Genomic DNA, 18,696 nt, shown 5'->3' with positions numbered 1-18,696 from the left:
TTCTCGGGCTTCCAGCCAGGTACAAGTATCAATTATAACCAAAGTTTCGATGATAAACTCAGCCATCTTCATCAGGGATGATGCCTCGGCATGTCTAGTCAGGTGGTATTTAGACTCCTGTAGTCCATCCCTCCTGATTGGTTAATCCTCATCCTATCAGGATTCTGCTCTCCCACCTTGTGGTCCCAAAATTCCAATGGCTTTTGGGACCACTTGGTAAAGAAAGCCATTGAAGTAAAACTAGAGGAAAAGAATTTTAACAAAAATGAAGGTCTTGCTCTAAGTACGAACTGGAATTAGATTGTAAACAAGGTGGGAGAAAGAAAAACCTGATTGAAAGAGGACTAACCAATTGGGGGACGGACTAGGGTGGTATAAATACCACAGACTAGACATGCCCCGGCATCATCGCTGAAGCAGATGGCAGTTTGTTATCGAACGGTCAGTAATAATTGATACCTGTACCTGGCTGGAAGCCCAAGAGGTGTTTATTCGACATACACGCTGGCAAAGCACTAGATCCTTTTTCAGCTGTGATCACGTTTTTATTTTGTTCTATTTACATTTCCATCTGCCCAAGTTCCAGCACTCATCACAAGGGACAATTTGGCAGCCAGTGAAACTACCATCCTACCGTTTTATACATCTTGGAGATGTGGGAGGAAAGCCCCATACTACATGGAGAATATGGAAACTTAACGCAACACCTGAGCCTGGGTCACTGACACAGCAACACAATGGCTCTCCCAGCTGAGTCACTATGAGTCACCCAATGGAAATTCTCAAAATACTGGCAGATATTTGGGGATAGTTTATGTAGTATCCCACTTCTGTATGATTAAATCTGCATTGATTGTAAATGATGTGGAGCGCTCTAAAAGTGGGAAAGGCAGTGTTGTTTAGTGAGTGAGGGAAAATGGAGGCATGCCACTTTAAAAAGAAATTAAAAGTTAGCTTTATTTGTTACATGTACATTGAAATACACAGTACTGAGCAAAAATCTTAGGCATATATGTAGAGCTAGGGTGCCTAAGATTTTTGCATAGTACTGTATGTTTCAACCTACAAGTGACATCTAAAGCTAACCTTTAAACTCTTTTTAAAGTGGCATGCCTCCATTAGGCATTTCCAGCCCTTCGAGTTATCTGGCGGACAATCCCCCAATTTAATCCTAGCCTAATCATGGGACAATTCACAATCACCAATTAACCTACCGACCTGTATGTATTTGGACTGTGGGAGGAAACCCATGCAGTCATAGGGAGAACGTACAAACTCCTTACAGGCGATGGTGGGGATTTGCACAGCACTGTATATTGTGTCTTTCCAGTTACCAAATAACACTTAATATTATTGAGCTAAGTACTCTTACTTTTGTTTCTCAACCACCTTCCTATTTTAACCAATATACAGTACTGTGCAAGAGTCTCTGGCACCCTAGCTATATATGTATGTGTCTAAGGCCTTTGCTCGGTACCGTACAGTGAACTGCATCATTTGTGTCAATGACCAACACAGTCTGTGGATGTGTTGAGACAGCCTGCAAGTGTCACCATGCTTCTTGCACCAAGATAGCATGCCCACAACTTACCCAAACATTCTTGGAATGTGGGAGCGAACCAGAGGACCCAGAGGAAAGAAACACGGTCATGGGGAGAACGGCCAAGATCCTTACATACAGTGGCAGGAATTCAACCCCAGTCGGTTATCGCTGGTGCTGTAAAGCAATAACGCAACTGTGCCGCCTGCTATGTGTCATTTGTGTTGTTAGGAGACAATGGAAGATAAAGGTTGTACCTCAGGATCAGCGTGTGGGGTTATAAATGTTTGAAACTGCTGTAAAACGATGGGAAAACCTGTTTACAATGGTAAGATCCCCAGTGCACTAGAGAGCTGTATTGTTTGAAAAGGAACCACCCACTAAACAGTCAATGTCTTTCTTTCCCCTCGGAATTGGACTGTTGGACAGTGAGTTTTGCAAACAGATTATGGCCTTGCTTTAGGTATTGGTAAATCCGAGAGAAAGGGAGGAAGTGGGCGGGAGACTGGGCTGCAGGCCATCAGTCGATCAAGAAAGAGGAAGCAGGCTGTTCGGATAACAGACGTCAGGTTATTTCACATTCTGTAGGTGTGGCTTTGGTACTTTGGACAGACTGTAACTGCATATCGTGGTTATATCAGTGTTTGTCCGGTCGCTGAACAAACATGAAAAAGCTGCTGAGAGATGTGTTTATGGTTCTGTCTGACTGGTTTCCATGTGCTGAGAAATGCAGCAAGAGGTTTGAGAGAAATGTAACCAAGATAATGCTGATGAAAAAAAAATTTAGCTGAATGGAGGGCTAACTCCATTAAGGGGATATTATATTAGATGAGCAGGTAACTAAAAAGATCTGCTCAGAATCACATTTATTACCATTAATGTATATTGTGAAATTTGTTTTTTGTGGTCGATTATTATAGATTTCTATAATAGAAATATAATTTAATAGGTGGGATAAATAATAATAAATCTATTATAGATTTATAGAGTATGCCCACAAGAAAATGAATCTCAGGGTTGTATATGGTGACTACTCAATGATTCAAAGTACAGTTATTATCAAGTTATGTGTGCAGTATGCAACCCTGAGATTTGTCTTCCCCCACAGCCATGAACAAGGAAACACCACTCAAAGAAAATATCAAGCACCCAGTGCTCAAAAAAATGAACAAATTGCACAAATAGCAAAAGTAACAAGTGAATAATGGACAAAATATTAAACATCGAACCGCAGAGTCCTTGAAGCTGTGTAAGAATGTTCATTTCAGTTCAATTTAGCAATGTGTAGTTTGTTAACTGCAGGCTGCAGAGCCAATCTTACCCAATCAAAATCATGCAGAATAGCAATTTCAAAAGAAGGAGAAATCAGAAACACTTGTAACATGAGCGGCAGAGTCCTCTAAAAATTAGTCCAATCACAAACTGTGCTGATCAAACCTTGCCCAAGACCCAAGACTCCTGCACCACCCTCCGGCATCAGGGAGGGAGCGGGAGACCAGTCAAACTCAGGTAGACAGCACTGTACACGTGCTCACCTCCCAGTCTCATCCTCATTGATATCAGTCTTACTCAACGCCTTAATCAGCGAGTATGGGTCCAATCACGGGTTCACGTGCTGCTACTGGGCCACATACTCCATTCTCAACCACACTAAATTCCCTCTGAGATACTAAAAGCACCAGGTCGCTCAGTCAGACCAAAAACACATTATCAAAATGTAAATTGCAGCTCCAATCACCCACAGATTAATGTTAGAAGTATATTTAAAAGAAGGAGAAGTAGTTTTCTGAACTTCGGCAGGACGTTGCTGTTGTTGGCGCCATTTTGCCTCCAAAATATATGTAAATTAACTGAGCATGAGCAGTACAGTGCAAGACACAAAATATGCTATATATTACAATAAGAAATCTATATATATATAGACAGTATCAGACAGTGACGAAATCAGTCAGAGTGGTCTCCTTGGTAACTCTAGCAAATTTCTTCAGAGTCTTAGTTGACATATGAAATCTGTCAAACTCCTAATGAGCAATAGCTGCTGGCTATAATCAATTAGTGAGGTGTGAAGCATGTCTTGTGAGGAGTAAGCATCGAGTGGTTCCAACACCTTGTTCTAGTACTGTAAAACTACTTGGTTTTCTGTGGAAGCTGATGTTGCATATTGCAGGCAGATCTGGGAGGGAGTAAGGCATCGCAAGCAAATCCCATCCTGAAGTCAGACTGTGCCACTAAAGCACAGTAAAGCAGAGCACCTACTTTGTCTTTTAAAGATACCCCTGACTTTTGGGGTGTTACAGCATCATGAAGTGTATAGAGTTCCCTTGTAACTCTACAAGCATTTCTAAATGCAAAATATAATTGGTCTGTTAAAAGATCTCTTTTTGGGCAACGCGGGTGGCACAGTAGCATAATAGTTAACACTGTTAAGTTATCCAGGTTCAAGTTCTCAATGAGATCCTCCCCTCCCCTTCATTCTTCTAAACATCAGCAAGTATGGGCTTCAGCAAATACCCCTCCTACTGGAATCATTGTCATGACCCTCTCTCTGCTGGACCCTCAACTGCCAGCACAACCTTTCATAGATATGGAGCCCAAAACTGCTCACCGTATTCCAAGGGCAGCCTGACCAATACCAACATCTGTTGCAAAGCGTGAATTTCAAATGATCTGACATTTTTAACTCCAATTCACAGGGCAAAGAGGTGCCAGAAACCCGACTGGCTAGAGTGCCTCCAACTCCAATCGGAAGGTCATTGAGTGTGCCCGAGACCGGCATTGAACGCTCAGTGAGGTGAGTCGGGACCGGAACCAAATCAGTTAGTTTTCTATGATGTAACGTTCCAGATAGCTATTCAAGAAGAGGTTGTGGAGCACAACCACGTGTAGGTTTCAGTTTGGGCTCTGGAAGGTGGTCAGATTTCATAGTGTTAAAGTTCTGTCTTCCAGTCCTTTCGATGCTTAAGTAGGCTCTTTGGCCAGTCATAAATCAGTGTATTGAGTATTGTGCTATCATTACTATATGTGTTGTGTGCTGTGTGTGACTGAATGTACTGTGTTTTGCACTTTGGCCCTGTAAGAACCCTTTATTGTTTAGTTGTTTATATGTATATTGTTGAATGACAATTGGCTTGAAATACAAGAGTTGGGATGTTATGTTGAAGTTGTATAAGAGGTTAGTGAGGCCTTTGTGTGCAATTCTGGTCACCTACCTACAAGAAAGATATCAGTATGATTGAAAGGATTACAAAGACAGTTTACAAGCATTTTGCCAGGGCTTGAGCAGCTGAGTTATAGGGATTAGTTGAATAAATAGGACTTTATTCCCTGCAGTGTAGGAGAATGAGGGGGGATTCGATAAGAGATGTACAAAATTATTAATGGTATAAATAGGGTAAATGTAAACAGGGATTTTCCTCTGAGATTGGGTGATTGTAGAACTAGAGGTTATAGGTTAAGGGTGAAAGTTGAAATCTTGAAGGAGAACATGAGGGGGATCTTCTTTCCTCAGAGCATGGTGTGAGTGTGGGATGAGCTGCCAGCAGAAATCGTGGATATGGGCTTGATCACAACTTTTAAGAGAAGTTTGGATAGGTACGTGGATGGGAGGGGCATGGAAGGCTATGGTCCAGGTGCATGCAGGTTGATGGGACTTGGCAGAACAGTTTGGTATGGACTAGATGGACTGAAGGGCCTGTTTCTGTGCTGTGGTGCTCTGTGACTAAGTCTGTGTTATTGTTCATCTGCCACACGAACTTCCCTTTACTCCATTTCACTCCCAGCCTATCAGCATGTTCCTCTAATGTTGATCTGTCTTCCCTTTCACTGCAGCTTTAGATTTTTTTTCATCTCTTTTGTTAAAATAGTAAACCTCATTATCTATTGGTATTTATACTTCATGCCATCTTCATCCTGCCCCTTCTCCTCTCAGTCTGCTAGCATACACTTATGTATTCAGCTTCCCCTTCTGTGCATCTTTGTTTTTCACTCCCAACTCTTAACCTCACCGCTTTGTAAGCAAAGATTCTTCCTAACTTTTTAGTAAACTTAGTAAACTCTCCCTAACTAATAACTAAATTTTAGTATTGAAGGCTGAGCGAAGAAAACACTTATCCATGGATGTGTGTTGTAGCATTTGATCTGAAAATGACCTCCATGAGATCGCCCCCTCAGTCGAGTCAAAGTTCAAAGTAAATTCATTATCAAAGTATGTTTATGTCACCCTGAGATTCATTATCTTGCAGGCATTCACAGTAGAACAAACAAATACAATAGAATTAGTGAAAAACTAGAGACAAAGACTGGCAAACAACCAATATGCAAAAGAAGACAAGCTGTGCAAATAAAAATCAAATGATAATAATAAAAAATAAATAATACTAGGAACATGAGTTGCAGAGTCCTTGAAAGTGAGTCCGTAGGTTCTGGAATCAGTTCATTGTTCAGGTGAGTGAAGTTATCCTATGTTACAGGCGTAAAGACCCAGCCTGTCTAACCCCTCGCTATAACATGGTCCTTCAAGTCTTGGCAGAATCCTTGTAAATCATTCGGCATTCCCTTGTGTTTTCTCCATCCTTTTTCCTTGCTCTTCACAGTGTTAAACATTCATGATTCCTAACTTTTCCAAAGTTTAGATGAAAAATCATTTACTAGAAGCGTTACCTATTTCACTCCCTGAAGATGCTGTCTAGCCTGTTGGCAGATTCCAGAATGTTTCCCTGCTACTTATTTATAATAAGTGCACCTGTTTTCTGAAACATTTCAAAGTTCAAAGCAACTTTATTAACAAAGTGCATATGTGTCACCATGTACTGTACAACCGTGAGATTAATTTTCTTGCGGGCATGCTCAATAAATCCATAATAGAATCAATGAACCATAATAGAATCAATGAAAGACCACACCAACAAGGTAGAGAACCAGTTTGCAAAAGACAACAAACTGTGCAAATATTAAAAGCAAGAAAAATAAATAAATAAGCAATATGTATGAAGAACACGAGAGAATGAGTCCTAAAGTAAGTCCATAGGTTCTGGGAATAATTCAGTGATGAAGTAGGTGAAGTTGTATGAAGTTATCCCCTCTGGTTCGAGAGCCTGATGATTGAGGGGTAATAACTGTTCCTGAATCTGGTGGTGTGAGTCTTGAGGCTTCTGTACCTTTTTTCTGGTGGCAACAGTGAGAAGAGAACATGACCTGGATGGTGGGGGTCTTTGATGATGAATGCCACTGTCCTGCAACAATGATCCATGCGGATGTGCTCAATGTTGGGGAGGGCTTTACCCATGATGGACTGGGCCATCCGCTATTAGTGTTTCCATACTGGGCCTTGATGCAGCCAGCCAATATACTCTCCACTACACATCTATAGAAATTTGTCAGAGTTTTAGATGTCATGCTGAATCTTCGCAAACTCCTAAGGAAGAAGTTTAATTGTTTACTTCCAGCTCTACGTACCAGCAGGGTAAAGAACCGAGCTCTCAGATTCCAAAGGACTTGCCTGTCACTCAACAAGGGGAAACCACTGTTCCAACAAGCAGTATAGACTTTAAAGAGAGGCGCAGGTAAGAATCACTATAGCACCAGCTACCAAGAACACATGGATCAAAAACGTGAGAACTCTGTCCCAGAAGCACCGATCAGGTAACATGCATGGAAAGCAAGAGCCTTTGGAGCTGAGCTATCAAGGTTTGCCGCTTTTCACCAAGCACAAATCGGAGATGTAGCTGGGTGTTTGGTAGAGAGGGGAAAGAATATAATAACAAGTTGTACGACAGAGGAAGGGGGGGACGGCTGACCAACGGTAGTGTCAAGGTGAAAGAGAATTGTAAAATGACTACAGAATATTCCAGTAATTGACTTCTAAAGTTATATGAACATAAGGATGAAGAGCATCTGTTGTTGGATCTGGAGATGAGGTTGCCCAGAAAGTTCTTTAGAAGTCAAGAATGAGGCTCAAATCTTAAGGTTATGGCTATTTTATTATATTTTCTTCAGAAAAATAATAAAACACTGCAGCAGGTAACTAACTCTAACTGTAACCAATTCACTTTACTGTAAGTAAGGGGAAGCAAGCAGAGAACCTTGCTTCCCTTTAGAGGAAATCTACGACTCACAATTCTCTAAATGAAGCAATTTCTCTCAGCCTGATTCTGGAATAGTCTACCTCTTGTACTCATACTTTGACTTTTGGTCTTCAGACTGGGAAGCATCCTCCCTGTATCCACCAGGCTGAGCCCTGGGACAATGTTGCAAGTGTCAAGATGATCTAACTCCAGAGAATTTGCAGGACTAGTTCACTCCATCTCTCCTTGTATGGCAAACTAACAATATCCTTGCACCCACGCTGATGAAACTGTTCCCTCTATGGCATATATCTTGTATATTAAGGAGATGTAAACTGTACAAAATTCTGTGATCCATTCTCACCCAGATCATGTGCAATTACAATTATGTGTGTTGCCGAGGATGGAGTGGTGGTGGGGGGGGGGGGGGGTTCATCTGAAAAGGGGAGCCCACTGAACTTCAGTGTTGATGAGTGAGGACAGCTCAGACTGACTGGGCTGGAGAGTTAGTGGGAAAGGTTAAGGCTGTGTGTATCTGGAAAGATCTCTGTAGAAGTGCACATATGAAATTGTGTTGTCCTCTCATGGCAATTCTGTGTTTTTCTTTTGTTTATGGTTATACGTTGCAGCAGTTTCCTTGGGTCAAAAAGTGTGTATGTATTGAGTGATTGTGGGTTCTAAGTGTAATACAAATTATCAGAAAATGTGGGTCCTATAGTATCTGCTTGTGTAGTGAAGAAGTTCTGAGTTTCTGAAGTTTCTTTATGAAAAGAGTATCCTAAAATGGACAGTTCTTTAGCATTTTATCATTGTGAAAGGTTTGTTTGTTCAGAGATGATTGAAGTGTCAACAATGGCACAGAAAGTTATCATTACGCCACGTGGAATGGTGCCTTTGGTATCCCAGAGAACAGCTATTCAGTGGTCTGGCTGGAATACTGGATATGGAGTAACAGAAAATGGGAGCAAGAGTGACCCGTTCAGTCTGTCTCACCGTTAAGTGTGATCATTGCTGACCAGCCCACTCAAGAGATGTATCGATCTTGAGGGGGGCTGAGCATCACTTTGAAGTAACTTTATGGAACCCAGGCACATTATTTTTGGCACAATCAGGATAAAGTTTATTGTCATTAATGTATCATGAAATGTGTTGTTCCGCAGCAACAGTACAGGACAAGACAAAAATTGCTATAAGTTACAAAAAATAAATAGTGTGAAAAAAAAACAAATAACAAGGTGGTGTTCATGGGTTCAGAAATCTAATAAAGGAGGAGGGGCTATTTCTGAATCATGAAATATGGGTCTTCAGGCTCCTGGACCTCCTCCCCAAAGAAGGCAGGTCGCAGATAGTGAGGGTGCTTAGTGATGGATTCTGCTTTCTTGAGGCATCGCCTCTTGAAGATGTCCTCAATGTTGGGAAGAGTTGTGCCCAGGATAGAAATACTCTCTTATAATGAAAGAAAGGTTCGTACTTTTGCTCAGTGATTATTTCTTTTTAACTGAGATTGAGTGAATCTTGTTCATTTAAAATCTGACATGGAAAGATTTTTACTAATTAAGGCAATTGAAAGATGAGAATAAAAGTTCAAAGTAAATTTTATTATCAAATTACATGTATGTCACCAAATATAACCCTGAGATTCATTTTCCTGCAGGAATACTTTGCAAATCTATAGAATAGTAACTATACCAGAATCAATGAAAGATCAACCGGAGTGCAGGAGACCGCAAACTGTGCAAATGCAAATAAAAATAACTAGCAATAAAAAACGAGAACATGAAATAAGATAAAAAACCTTTGAAGTAAGAGAATTGGCTGTGGGAACATCTCAATGAATGGGAAGTGAGTGTAGTTGTTGTGCCCTTTTATTCAAGAGCCTGATGGTTGCTGGTAACTGTTCTTGAACCTCGTGGTTCCATATTGGCTGCTTGTTTCACTATCTATGCCTATAAAGTAGTTAAACTGTTGATGACCTATGTTTCTGTCTGCTCAAAATACTTACGCAAATATTTTTGCATACAGACTTATCATTCTGTTGATGCCTAAACTTGGACATGAAAGGAAGCCAGTGAAAATAACCTGACTAGTATTTTGGTGATTAGGAGTTGCTTGGTGGGGCTGGGAGGGTGTTTGACCAGAAGCCCTTTGGATTGGGAAGGTTGCTGGGGATTAAAATTAAGACCTAGAGAATGGTATCATCTAGGGCAGTGGTTCTCAACCTTTTTTCTGCTTATGGCCCACTTGTGACTTTCATTTACCTCTGTGGCCCACTCTCCATAATTGCTGTTAGATTTTAAAGTTTAAAAATAAAGGTTCGAAGGTTCATTTTATTATCAAAGTATGCAACTCTGAAATTCTTCTGATTGCCACAAACCAAAAAAGAAAAAAAAGAACTGTAGCACGATCATCAACTCCCAAATCCTTACTACTCCCGGCACAAAAACGAAGCAGGCACATCGACCCCCAAATCCACCTCTCCAAAACAAAACAAAAGAAAAAAAAATTGGGTGAAAAGCACAGAATATAAAAAAACAATAAGACTGAACAAAAATGTCTATAGTCCAAGTCCACATCCAAAATGCGGAAAACCTGGGTAACTCTCCTGGCCCAGTAGCAGGCCTTTCCTCTTCATAGCAGAGTGATCTAAAAATAAAACTGGCCTTTTAGGCAGTTTTTAAAATAATTTAATGTTTTTTAAATGTGACTATATATGAAAAAAATCTGTGGCAATTAAGAGCATGTACTCACCAAGAAAAGCGGATAGAACTTCCTTTCAAAGTATGGGCAGTATCGAGGATTTAACGGAAGTTGTAGTGGTAGTGGAGAATAGTGATGCATTTGTAAACTTCATGTACATTATTTTCACGTCTGTAGTTTAGCTGTTTTGTGCAAATTACCCCACTTCAGTAACTGCAGCCGTCATGTCACGATTTATAAGTATTATAACATGAAGGGTTAGTGGAAAGCAAACAGAACTGGTCTCCTGCTGCACACTCGCTGATTAGCTTTGCTGCAGCTTGTGATTTTGTGGTGGATGTGGAGTGGAACTCAGCAGGACTCCCTGCAGGGTGTGAGTGGTGATTGTGCATGGTGAAAAAGTGTGGTGTCTCTCCCTCTCCCTCTACACACACACACACACACACACACCCACCCACCCACACACCCACACACCCACACACACCACACACACGCATCATCCAGCATATTTTCCCATTCATTTCTTTTAGGGTTCTAATTAAATTACACATATTAATTTCTTTTTTATTTTTCTATTTTAGTAATTTTTTATTAAAACAGTAAACTTACGGTGGCCCATTCAGAAACTGCTGCTCCCCAGTTTCTTTGTTTTTACTTGTGGCCCCTGTAAAATGCAGCATGGTCCCCTGTAGGGCCATACGGCCCATGTTGAGAACCACCTGACCTAAGGATGATATTTCTCCCTCACCGGTGATCACATTGTCATTGCAACATCCTTATTCCCGTATTTCTTTTATGTGTTCTTACTATGGGTGTGGGCTTTGTGGTCTGAGCCAGCATTTAATTGCCCTTCACTAGTTGCCCTTGAGAAGGTGGTGGTAAGCTGTCACATTGAACCACTGCAATCCTTGAGGTGTCAGTACAGCCCCAGTGCTGTGAGCAATGGAGTGTTCCAGCGATGGTTGGTGACTTATTTCCAACTCAGGATTGTGTGTGGCTTGAAGGACAACTTCTCGTGAACCTGCTCTGTATAAAATGTTTCATAAAATGTAACTAAACCTTCTAGTCATTGTTAATCGAGTTGAGTTACATAGCAGATGCTTTAGTAAAATGGGGTGAGAGAGAGGAATTAGTCTTTATACTAGCCTCCTCATGAAAGTTACTCCCAGTGAAGACGATTTTATAAATCATAGCCTATCTTGCCAGTGTAGGATGGGCTAATGTACTTGTACATGTACAATGTTCCCTCTTTTATCCTTCATGCCCTTGAACTGTGAAACTGTCGTTTCTTTTCCTCGAGGTGTACTGATTTATTAAATCCTTCGCCTCACTTTCTGTAGATTGTATCTTACCCCAGTGCGTGACGATGAATCGGAATCCCAAAGAAAGGCGCGATCACGGCACGCTCGACAGTCCAGGCGATCGACGCAGGTCGGTGTTAACTTGTTTTGATAAGATAGGTTGTTTATTTGCCTCATATGACCATGTATCTTTATTGCTAAATAATAGTTGCTTGTACACAGTTACTCCATTCAGGACACCATCTTAATCCCCAATATTGCCTTGTAGCGGTGTGCTACACGCAGCGCTGAAATAACGACACGGAGTTGGTAAACTGCAGTTAAAGAAGAAGAATTTATTTGAACTTCACGGCCTCGCTTTAAAGCCTCCCTGATCCCGCCCTCCCCGGGCGCGGATGCTGTAAGGGGCACGTATTCACAGTCCTGCGCGAACTTTTCCCTTTGTTGGTGAAGCAGACCTGGCGCCCTTTTGGGGCTGGCCTTTATGCCGGCGCACTGGCTTTTTGTGAGTCGGTTCGAGTGCACTAGGAGGTGGGTCGCCACATACCCCCCCCCCCCAATGTCCACAGTCTGGGCCGGACCCTGTTTGGGAGGTTGGCCTCTGCACTCCGGTGCCGGAAACTCGACTGGTTGCGCCATGTCTACATGGGCCGATTTGAGTCGGTCCACCGTGAAAACCTCCTCTCTCCCCACAAAGTCCAGCATGAACGTGGACCCGTAAGGCCGTTGCAGCGGTGGCCGATGCCCGCCCCTTCATACAAACACAAACTTACAGTTCTGCAGGTCTTTGGGTACGCAGGTCGGGTTCTGCCCATGCTGCGAAGTGGGTATGGGGGCCAGGTTGCCGAGCCTCTCGCGTAGTCAGCCCAGGACTGCTGCTGGTTACTCCTCTTGCCCCCTTGGAGCTGGTATGAACTCCCCGGGGACGACCAGGGGTGCGCCGTACACCAACTCGGCCAACAAGGTGTGCAAATTGTCTTTGGGTGCCGTGCGGATGCCGAGTAGGACCCAGGGAAGCTGGTCCACCCAGTTAGCTCCTCGCAGGCGGGCATGAGAGCCGACTTTAGGTGACGGTGGAAACACTCTACTAGTCCGTTCGACTGTGGGTGGTAGGCAGTTGTGTGGTGCAGCTGAGTCCCCAAAAGGCTGGCCATAGCTGGCCACAGGCTGGAGGTGAACTGGGCGCCTCTGTTGGAGGTAATGTGGGCCGGTACACCAAAGCGGGACACCCAGGTGGTGATCAGTGCCCGGGCGCAAGATTCAGAGGTGGTGTCGGTGAGCAGGATCGCCTCTGGTCATCTGGTGAACCGGTCCACGATAGTGAGGAGGTGCTGCGCTCCGCGCCACACTGGCAGGGGGCCCACAATATCCACATGAATATGGTCGAAACGCCAGTGGGTGGGATAGAACTGCTGCGGCAGAGCTTTGGTGTGCCGCTGCACCTTGGCCGCCTGGCAGTGCATGCACATTTTGGCCCATTCACTGACCTGCTTGCAGAGTCCGTGCCAAACGAACCTGCTGGAGACCATCCGGACGATTGTCCTGATGGAGGGGTGCACTAATTTATGAATGGAGTCAAAAATGCGTCGCCGCCAGTTTGCCGGGACAACGGGACGGGGTTGGCCGGTGGTGACGTCACAGAGTAGAGTCCTGTCACCTGGGCCTGTGGGGAGGTCCTGGAGCTGCAAACCGGAGACTGCGGTTCTGTAACTAGGGATCTCCTCGTCTGCCTGCTGCGCCTCTGCCAGTGCCTCAAAGTCTACCCCTTGGGAAAGGGCATGAATGTTAGGGCAAGAGAGCACGTCCGCCACGACATTGTCCTTACCCGAGACGTGCCGGACATCCGTCGTGTATTCAGAGATGACCAGGGATCGGACACCTTAGTGAACATAAAGGTAAGCGGCTTGTGGTCCGTGAACGCGGTGAAGGACCTGAAATGCCGGATTGCCAGATATAGCGCCAACAGTTCCCGGTCGAAAGCACTGTATTTGAGCTCGGGTGGTCGCAGGTGTTTGCTGAAAAACGCCAGGGGTTGCCAGCGCCCGTCGATTGCTCCAGTACCTCACCGACTGCCGTGTTAGATGCGTCCTCTGTGAGGGCGGTAGGGACGTCCATTCTGGGGTGCACTAGCATCGCGGCGTTTGCCAAGGCTTCTTTGGTTTTAATTAAAGCGGCAGTGGACTCCTCGTCCCAGGTAATGTCCTTGCCCGGACCCGACATCAGGGCGAACAGGGGGCACGTGATTCGGGGAGCTGAAGGGAGGAAGCGGTGGTAGAAATTTACCATACCCACAAATTCCTGAAGGCCTTTGATTGTGGTGGGTCGGGGAAAATGGCGGACTGCGTCTACCTTAGTGGGCAGAGGGGCTCCCCCGTCTTTAGTAATCCTGTGGCCCAGGAAGTTGATGGTGTCGAGCCCGAACTGGCATTTGACCGGGTTGATTGTTAGACCGTACTCACTCACTCGGGTGTAGAGTTGACGGAGGTGGGACAGATGCTCCTGACGACTGCTGCTGGCTATGAGGATGTCATCCAAATAGATGAAAGCAAAGTCCAGGTTGCGTCCCACCACGTCCATTAACCGCTGGAAGGTCTGTGCGGCATTCTTCAGGCGGAACGGCATGCGGAGGAACTCGAAAAGGCTGAACGGGGTGATGAGTGCCATTTTGGGGACGTCCGGATGCATCGGGATTTGATGGTATCCCCGGACAAGGTCTACCTTGGAGAAGATCCATGCGCCGTGCAGGTTTGCTGCGAAGTCCTGAATGTGCGGCACCGGGTAGTGGTCCGGTGTTGTAGCCTCGTTCAGCCTGCGGTAGTCACCGCATGGTCTCCAGCCTCCTGTCGCTTTGGGCACCATGTGCAGGGGGGAGGCCCACGGGCTGTCGGACCGCCATATGATCCCCAATTCCTCCATCTTGAACTCCTCCTTCGCCAGTCAGAGCTTGTCTGGGGGACGCCTTCGAGCATGGGCGTGGAGGGGTGGTCCCTGGGTTGGGATGTGGTGCTGTACGCCGTGTCGGGGCATGGCTGCTGTGAACTGCAGTGCCAGAACTGATGGGAAATCCGCCAGGACCCTGGTGAAGTTGTCGTCGGACAGCGTGATGGAGTCGAGGTGAGGGGCTGGCAACTGGGCTGCACCCAGGGAGAATGTCTGAAAGGTCTCAGCATGGACCAGTCTCTGCCTCGGCAGGTCGGCCAGCAGGCTGTGAGCCTGCAAAAAATCCACACCCAGAAGCAGTTGGGCTACGGCAGCCAGTGTGAAGTCCCACGTGAACCTGCTGGAGCCAAACTGTAGCTGCACTGTATGGGTGCCGTAGGATCTTACTGTGCTGCCGTTCACGGCCCTCAGGGTGGGACCCGATGCCCTGTTGTGGGTGTCGTAACTCGTCGGAGGTAAGACGCTGATCTCGACACCGGTGTCAACCAAAAAATGGCGTCCAAACCTCTTGTCCCACCTATACATGAGGCCAGCCGCCGTAGCCATCAGCGGCGGCTGGCTCTGGCGTTTCCCGGGAACTTGCTTCTCCGCCCCACCGCTGGTGGTAGAAGCACCATTGTTCATTGGGCTCCCCACCCCTGCCTCTGGGGTTAGCAGCTCTGTGGCCAGGCCGGGTCTGGTTTGCTGCTGGGAGCGTGGCCTGGTGATCTGTGCGACGGATGCCCCACTCACCTGCTTGGCGTTACACAGCAAGTCCGCCCGGGCTGCCACCTTCTGGGGGGGTCGCTGAAATCAGCGTCGGACAGCAGCAGGCGTATGTCCTCAGGCAGCTGCTCCAGGAATGCCTGCTCAAACATGAGGCAGGGCTTGTGTCCTCTGGCCAGAGACAACATCTCATTCATTAAAGCCGATGGAGGTCTGTCCCCCAAGCCAACCAGGTGCAGTAAACAGGCAGCCCGCTCACACCGTGAGAGTCCGAAAGTCCTTATGAGCAGGGCTTTGAATTCCGTGTATTTGCCGTCTGCTGGGGGAGACTGTACGAACTCCTCAACCTGGGCCACTGTTTCCTGGTCGAGAGAGCTCACCATGTAGTAGTACCGTGTGTCCTCTGAGGTTATCTGCCGAACGTGGATTTGGGCTTCTGCTTGCTGGAACCGTAGGTGAGGTCGCAGTGTCCAGAAGCTTGGCAGCTTCAACAAAACCGCATGAACAGATGCGGCGTCATTCATCTCCGGTCCAAATATCGTTTGGACCGTCGGTGTCACCAATTGTAGCGGTGTGCTACACGCAGCGCTGAAATAACGACGCGGAGTCGGTAAACTGCAGTTAAAGAAGAAGATTTTATTCGAACTTCGCGGGCTCACTTTAAAGTCTCCCTGATCCCGCCCTCCCCGCGCGCGGATGCTGTAGGGGGCACGTATTCACAGTCCCGCGCGGGCTTTTCCCTTTGTTGGTGAAGCAGACCTGGTGCCCTTTTGGGACTGGCCTTTATGCCAGCGCGCTGGGTATTTGTGAGCCGGTTCGAGTGCGCTAGGAAGTGGGTCGCCACAGCCTCATGTTTAACTGGAGAAAAAAATTAACAGAGTTAGTTAAAGAAAATGTGAAACAAATGCTTTTGCACATTTTGAGTACACTGTCCAGAAGTAAATTTTGGTCTAGTTTAAGAAATGGACCATACCCCAATTTTATTTTCACTGTTTGTCCCTGTGGGTTGGAGGTAGGGGGATGTGCAAGGCATTGCTGACAGATTATTTCCCATTAAGGTACAAGCCCTTCTCCCTGAATCCGTACTCGTTGTGTTTGGCATAGGTCAAATTTCAGATGAATGTACTTCAGGGAAGAAACATTTGTTCTAGATCTCTGTACCTTTTTGTTCGCAGGGTGTTACTCTCACTGATCTTAAGGAGGCAGAGAAGACCCTCGGTATTGCCACTGAAAAGAAACCCCAAGAGCAGCTGGAAAGGAGGGAAGAAATGAAAGAGAATGATAGCAGGAGAGAAAGGAGTTCAGTGAGTGATGACAAGGTATGAAAAATTGAGGTAGCTCAGAGTTGGCGGGGAAGACTGAAACAAGTGCCTCTGATGCAGGGAGTCTCAAGCAAGGTGCATCAGTTTAAAACATTAGGGCAATTCCAAGGCACATTATTTAAAACAAGACCAATGGGAAATAGTTACACAGGCAAAGAAAAACTTGATAAAAGAGTATGGAATTGAAAATTTGTGGATGAAAATTGATAGATTCTTATACTGCTGTAAAAATATATGAAACAGAAGTGGGTGTTGAGGTTAAGATTCAAATCAGCCATCAACCGGTGGAACTGGTCCACTGATACCTGCCAAATATTGAACTTCCACCAAGTGTGGATGTGGAGAGGACGTTTCCGATAGTGGGAGGGTCTAGGACCAGAAGGCACAGCCTCTGAATAAAAGGATGTCCCTTTAGAACAGAGATGAGGAATTTCTTTAGCCTTTAGATTTAGCTGTAAAATTCATGACCATGGGTGGCTGTAGAGAACAAGTTAATAAGTTATTTGGGGATATTTAAGGCAGAGGTTGATAGGTTCTTGATTAGCCAGGGAGTCAAAAGTTATAGGGAGAAAGCAGGGGGAGGGGTTGGGAGAGAATAAATCAGCCATGATGGGGTGGTGGAACAGACAAGATGGGCTGAATGGCATAATTCTGCTCCCTTGTCTAATGGTCTAATGTGCTCAGGTTTAAACAGGAACTGTCACTCCTGTACTGCACATTTGGTGTGCGCCGATGTGGAGATCTGGTTGGAAACAGCTCACGCCAACATCTGTGTGTGCTGACAACCAGCGTATCTTATAGAAATGAAAATACGATGCCGTGATTTCTGTTAGATGAATCAAAATATTTTTAAGTTCTGTTGTTTAGTATTGATAGATTATTGGACCACTAATTGCTGGTGCGCTGACAATTCTGAATGCTTCCTCTTATCTCTAAAGAATGGCGTTTATTTTTGTTCTGCTCTCAAACCAAACCAATGTTTTCTGTGCTACCCCCACAGGATGTGGGTAGTCGACTGAGACCCCTGGCCACAGACACTGTTAACTCTGGCTCCTCACTCACTCCTGCGTATTCCAGATACTCTGTTCCTGCATCTTCTCAGGGCTCTGATAAAGGTAAACTGAAATCATGCTAATGTTTGTTTTACGACAGGAAATGTTCTCTTCCCAGCTTGTATGAACCACACACAAGAACAGACCGCGGAGGCTTTGGTTTTCCTTGTGTTTTTAGAGTGACCACCATTGTAATCAGGTTGCAAAGATGTTACTGGGGAATTTCATTAGTTTGTAATGTAATGTAACACCCAATGAATTGCTGTCATGAAGAAAGTTTCCACTGTGTTACAGACAACCCATCAGTGCTATGAGTAAAGAACACAGAACATTACAGTACAGTACAGGCCCTTTGGCCCACAATGTTGTGCCGACTTTTTAACCTACTCCAAGATCAATCTACCCCTTCCCTCCTGAGTAGCCATCTATTTTTCTTTCATCCATTTGCTTTTCTAAGTCTGTTAAATGTCCAGTCTCTGCCACCACTGGTTGTGTATCCACACTCACACCCCACCCCTCCCCCATACTTTCCTCCAATCACCTTAAAAATATATCCTCTCATAGTCCTGGGAAATATTCCCATCGCTGTCCACTCAATCTCTGCCTCCTATCATCATATACACATCATGTCTTCTCTCATTCTCTGCTCCAAACAGAAAATCTCTCACTCAACCAAGAAATTAGATATTGGTGGTGTTACTGAGTGCAATATTAAATTTCGCCCCAATATATCCCTTGAGTGGAAGGCATGCATTCCTAATTTGGGATAGTCACTCTGATGGAGAGGTGCAAAAGTCAGTGTGTCCAGTAGGCAAAACAAGTTGGTGAATGTCAAGGGGGTTCAAGCTAAAGTGCATCTATTTGAACACAAGGAGTATCACTTAGTAAAGTAAATAACTCGGAGCTTTAACACAGGTACGTGATGTTGTTGCCATCACTGGGACATAATTGATGAATGGACAAGACTGACAACTCTATCGTAGGTTATAGAATTCCATTCGAGATGGGGGGTGGGGGAGGCCTGGGAGAAAGTTAAGGCGGAAGAGATAAATGCACTGTTAGACATTGCTACATTAT

General features: G+C 45.0%; 1 protein-coding gene across 4 annotated transcripts in view; it reads left to right on the top strand.

Moving 5' to 3' along the window:
* Window positions 1-18,696, top strand: part of LOC132383147 (protein phosphatase 1 regulatory subunit 12A-like) — a 96,578-nt gene that overhangs the window by 41,916 nt on the left and 35,966 nt on the right. For 2 of the 4 annotated variants that reach the window (XM_059953993.1, XM_059953990.1), the window contains 5 exons: window positions 4,234-4,331; window positions 6,985-7,101; window positions 11,640-11,730; window positions 16,421-16,564; window positions 17,568-17,682. In XM_059953993.1, coding sequence (XP_059809976.1) covers window positions 4,234-4,331; window positions 6,985-7,101; window positions 11,640-11,730; window positions 16,421-16,564; window positions 17,568-17,682 — 565 coding nt within the window. The remainder of the gene's footprint in view (window positions 1-4,233; window positions 4,332-6,984; window positions 7,102-11,639; window positions 11,731-16,420; window positions 16,565-17,567; window positions 17,683-18,696) is intronic. The other 2 variants (XM_059953994.1, XM_059953991.1) reach the window with 1 other exon arrangement.

Source organism: Hypanus sabinus, chromosome 29 (assembly GCF_030144855.1).
Source record: "Hypanus sabinus isolate sHypSab1 chromosome 29, sHypSab1.hap1, whole genome shotgun sequence".
Taxonomy (NCBI): domain Eukaryota; kingdom Metazoa; phylum Chordata; class Chondrichthyes; order Myliobatiformes; family Dasyatidae; genus Hypanus; species Hypanus sabinus.
This window is presented reverse-complemented; position numbering and strand designations above follow the sequence as displayed.